This window comes from Phocoena phocoena, chromosome 20 (genome assembly GCF_963924675.1).
Source record: "Phocoena phocoena chromosome 20, mPhoPho1.1, whole genome shotgun sequence".
In the NCBI taxonomy this organism is placed as follows: Eukaryota; Metazoa; Chordata; class Mammalia; order Artiodactyla; family Phocoenidae; genus Phocoena; species Phocoena phocoena.
The window spans coordinates 45,181,280-45,186,183 of NC_089238.1; the positions used below are offsets into that span (position 1 = coordinate 45,181,280).

Below are 4,904 nucleotides of genomic sequence, written 5' to 3' on the forward strand. Positions count from 1 at the left end.
GTAAAGTGTCTAGTGTTGTTTCTGAGAGTTCCCCACACACCACATCACACTGCTGGGTATACATGGCAGAGCCCAAAGGTCACAGTTTTGAAATAAAGAAAAACAAGAATAAGCCCTGTTGTTCTTTAAGGAGAGAGGAAGGAACTGAAGACTGCTGGGGCCTTTCCCACGAGGCCTTTTTGTTCTGCAAAAGCGACTTCCTAGCAGCAGCATGGCACGATTATAGGTGAGGGTCTCACCGCTTGTCACCCTCGCTTCATTCAGTGTACTCTATTCTCTGTTCAAGAGCTGTCAGTTTCTCGTTTGGTGTTGCGAGTCCTGAGTGGAGAAAGTCTGCAGTTTTCTTGCTGCCGCTGGTGATGACCTCAGTGTACTCCCAGCTCGCCCCGTCCTGGTGAACCTCGCGCTGGATCCTCTTGTCCCACCATGGCTGCTGCCTAAGGAAGCGCGACTAGGTCAGAGTTTTAGAGGTTATGTAGCATGATTTTATACTGCACAGTTTTATGTTATATAAAAGTGCCATTATAGTATTGTTATCTATTCTCTAAACGCTTTTGGGCAGGGTGCAATTTGAGGTTAAGGATAAGATGCTGCAAACACATAGAAATTAATTTAGACCAGAAGTGTCCAATAGAACTTTTGCAGTGATGGAAATGATTTATATCTGTGCTGTCTGGTACAGTAGCCACTAGCCACACGTTGCTATTGAGTACTTGAAAGATGGCTAGTGCAACTGAAGAACTGAATTTTATTTTAATTTTAACTTATTTAAATCTAAACAGCTGCCGGTGGCTCCTAGATAGGGTAGTGTATAGGCTGTCTTCCAAGAGGATGGCTACTAGCTGTCTGGACCTCATCTGACTTCGGACTTGGAATATAGGAAATGTAAAGCTGTTTTAAAGTAAATCTTAAATAAGATCCTGAGATTTCCATGTGGCTAGTCTCTTTCCTTGTCTTGGGACGGATGACTCATTTGGAGATGGAAAACAAGCAGCTCTGTACTCCAGCATCCCACAGAGATGGTTCCCAAGGAGGTTGCTAACTTTAAGACAATTCAGGTAGAGGCTGAAATGTCAGAGGGGAAATCAGAGATGGTCGAGTCTATCACTGTCTCTCCCCCTCCCTGGCCCTCTTCACTCTGTTTGCACCCTCACCTACTGCCCTTGGCCTTATTTTCAACGTTGGGGAAATTTTCATAGTTTTGGAAGGTTTGGAGAGGCAAGAAGCATTTACCTGGGAGATTCTAGGCTCTCGAGGAGGGTCTAGAGTGGCTTGGGTTTAGGTATTAGGATAAATTCACTCCTTTAAAGCCCATATAGATTAACATCAAAGACCCAGCTGGCAAAGGTGCCTACTCAAGCATCTCAGGTGGTGGCGCAGCCCAAGAGCTACTCGGCGGAATGGAGTGGGAAAATTCCCATCTGCCATCAAGGGAGCTTTGTGAAGCGAGGACCATGTCAAAAGTGGGCGTGGGAACAAAAGGAAAGATGAAATAATGGTATCTCTCAGAATTGAATAAAGTGAAATGTTTCGAAAGTCAGGACCCAGAGGTTCACGCAGTTCCAGACGTACAGAGACCTTCCTATTCCTTCCAACCTGAGGACAGCACCTGTGTGAGGAGGAAGCGCTTAGATACTTGGCATGTGCTGAAAAGTCACCTGTCTTGGAACAAGAAGGCAGAGAGTGCTGTCGCCCAGGGCAGGGTGTACCATCATCAGGCTGGCTGTGGAAGAGTTACACAGAGTCAACTGATAAACATACAGAATCCCAGCCTCTCCTGGGAGATTCCATTTCCAGCAGATCTGAGGTAGGGCATGGCAAAACACATCTTTAACAGGTGGTTCTGATACACAAACTAGATCTGGGGAATCCTGCAAAGATTGGGGGAAACAACTTTTCTTGTTAGGGGAGGTGACCAGGAAGAGCTGAAGAGCACCAATCGTATTATAACCGAGGTCCTCTGGCTGAGGTATGAGATTAAAAGAACTCCAGAAGCTAGAGTGATCCACCTGGTGTTACTATAGCTTACACTGCACACAAGAAAGGGCTTAGCTGCTAGCTGTCTACTTTCTACAAATTCTTAAGAGGACAGTGTATCGATCAGTATTGATCAGTTTAGACCTTAGCCCATCATCTGAACCAAACACTGTCTTAACATGTTTTTCTATGTGTGGGTGATAGATAATAATAAAAGATGAGAATATATATATTTATATATATATATATATATGTATAACTGAATCACTTTGCAATACACCTGAAACCAACACAACATTGTGAATCAACTATATTTCAATAAAAACTTTTTTAAAATTAAAATATTCCAGTCAAAAAAATCTGTAAAGATGTTTAGGCTCTTAGTTAGGATCCCATAAGAATGAGCATTTACTACTAAGTAATTAGAAAGCATAAAAAGGTACACTCCAAACAGAATCTTATTTTGGAATTTTAATGTTAACAGATGACAGCTTCACAGGTTAAAATAGGAAAACACTGAGGGGAACAGATGTCCAAACTGGGCCCAGCCATCCCGTGAACTTAAAAGCTTCCTCTGGGGGCTTCCCTGGTGGCGCAGTGGTTGAGAGTCCGCCTGCCGATGCAGGGGACACGGGTTCATGCCCCAGTCCGGGAAGATCCCACATGCCGCAGAGCGGCTGGGCCCATGAGCCATGGCCGCTGAGCCTGCGCGTCCGGAGCCTGTGCTCTGCAACGGGAGAGGCCACAACAGTGAGAGGCCCGCATACCGAAAAAAAAAAAAAAAAAAGCTTCCTCTGTTGTGCAGAGATTTTGTTCCATATTTGTGGTAATGGATAGCTGTGATGGCCAAGCTCACAGGTAAGCATCCAACCCTGTTGCCCATTCTCTGAGGGCTCAGAGTTCACATCCCTGTTGAACGTGCTGGTGGACTGTTTGGTGGGAGACCTATTTCCCTGGTTTTTCCCGTCTCTCTCCTTTCCCGCCGGGCAAGATGTGGACAGAAGAGTTTATGGATTTACTCCAGTGATACTGCATGGTGCCACATAGGACCCAGGCCACAAAGTCTCTGAGGTATACATAGGTAAGAAGGCTAAGAAGAGAATAAAGACATTACTTCTGTTTTGTTGCTGGATCGTGCCCCTCACATAAGGTTCCTAAGTCTCTTCTCTAGATATGAGCAGAGACGCAAAGATTTCTTGACTTGAACATGTTTGGGCACAACTCATGCTCACGCGTACGCTGACACACACGGTCGAGGCTCAGAAGCTGCCGTCAGTTAACGTGGCTGAAGTGGGTGCCAGGTGGAGACAGAGCCTCCTCAACCCTCTTGGTAGACTCGCTCAGCGGGGCTCCAGGTAGACAGAAGATTCAGCGACAGGTTTTTCTGCTCTTGCTGAGATGTGACAAGGTGGTAGCCCAGCAAATTCATGGTATTCCTGCAGACTTTCTGAAGCCGAGAAACCTTTTCATAAGGCAAGGACCAGCGCCAGGCCTGAGAGACATTGAGGGCATTCCTGGCATTTGTGTGGAAGGCATGCTCACCCATGCCCTTGCCTCGAGTGATGTTGTGCACCCAGGTCTGGAGCTGGGGCAAGAATTTCAACCCTGCGTATTCATACATTCGGGCAGTCTGGGCCAGGGGGTCCCGGACCAAGTCCTCATAGCGCACGAGCAAGTAGCGCTGCCTCAGGGCTTTGGGCAAGGACTGCACAGCCTTGTAGATCTCCAGCTGGCTTTGGCAGATGACTTGCATTGTGTAGTAGGGTCGCTCCTCCTCTTCGAGTTTCTGCAGATGCTGCCCCGTCACAATGTGGCTGTCAATCATGAGTTCCTTCGCGGTGTGTTCTCGGGAGCGGAACACCGCCCGGGGGTCCCGGACCAGGTGCACAATGTGCAGATTGAGGGAAGGGTCTCTCAGCAGCGGGTAGAGCACCTGCAGTTTGAAGAAACGTACCTCCTTGAGCACCACGTGGCTGTAAGTGCGGCAGGCCTTCTCCACCACCTCAAAGGGCTCCTGATTGCACAGAAGCCTACAGTGAGCCTGGGGTATGATGTTATCTCGCGGGAAGATGTTGCAGGCAGGTGGAGAACACAGGGCCCGGCTGCCTTCCCACTGGAAGAGGCTGGACTGTTTTCGGGGGCCAGGTTTCATGTAGGCATCAAAGACGCTCATGTCACACAGAAAGACGGCCCGTATGAGATCCCGCACTGCCATATGCAACGTCTGGGCAGTACTTTGTGTGAAGGTCATCCAGACGTGCCAGGCAGGCTCCATCAGGTAGAAGACATCTGGGTGCTGCCCAAAAAGCTGCCCTACAAAAGAAGAGCCAGAGCGCCACGAAGACAGGATGAGCACATGCATGTACGCGGGCTGGGGTTCTTCCTTCATCTGCAGGGAGTTGAAGTTGTGGGAGTACAGAAGGATGAATAGAACAAAGACAGCCGCCTGGGAAGCCAGGAACAGTAATAGCTTCATTTTCGGGGGCAGTGTCATGCTGAAGTAGAAGACCTTCAAGGAACAAGCAGAGGGGCTATGTTAGGCTAATGTTTGGGTATCTGACTTCCATCCCCTTCCTAGCCAAAGCTACTTTCTTCCTGACCCGCACCAAGGGGCAATGTAGGATGCTGGAGCCTTCTTGCAATGAACAAATCCTTCTCCAAATTCCTGTCCCTTGCAGTTAGTGTGTCAATAAGCACTATTTCTTTTTTTTTTTTTTTTTGCGGTACGCGGGCCTCTCACTGTTGTGGCCTCTCCCGTTGCGGAGCACAGGCTCCGGACACGCAGGCTCAGCGGCCATGGCTCACGGGCCCAGCCGTTCCGCGGCATGTGGGATCTTCCCGGACCGGGGCACGAACCCGCGTCCCCTGCATTGGCAGGCGGACTCTCAACCACTGCGCCACCAGGGAAGCCCAATAAACACTATTTC

General features: G+C 48.6%; 1 protein-coding gene across 1 annotated transcript; it reads right to left on the reverse strand.

The window, feature by feature from the left end:
• Positions 1 to 256: 256 nt before the first annotated feature.
• CHST4 (carbohydrate sulfotransferase 4) lies at positions 257 to 4,471 on the reverse strand. The gene is made up of 3 exons (XM_065898394.1): positions 3,301 to 4,471; positions 1,659 to 1,723; positions 257 to 451 (listed from the first exon to the last, which is right to left on the reverse strand). The coding sequence occupies exons 1-3, from the start codon at positions 4,469 to 4,471 to the stop codon at positions 257 to 259; spliced, it is 1,431 nt and encodes a 476-aa protein (XP_065754466.1).
• Between the last annotated feature and the right edge of the window lie 433 nt (positions 4,472 to 4,904).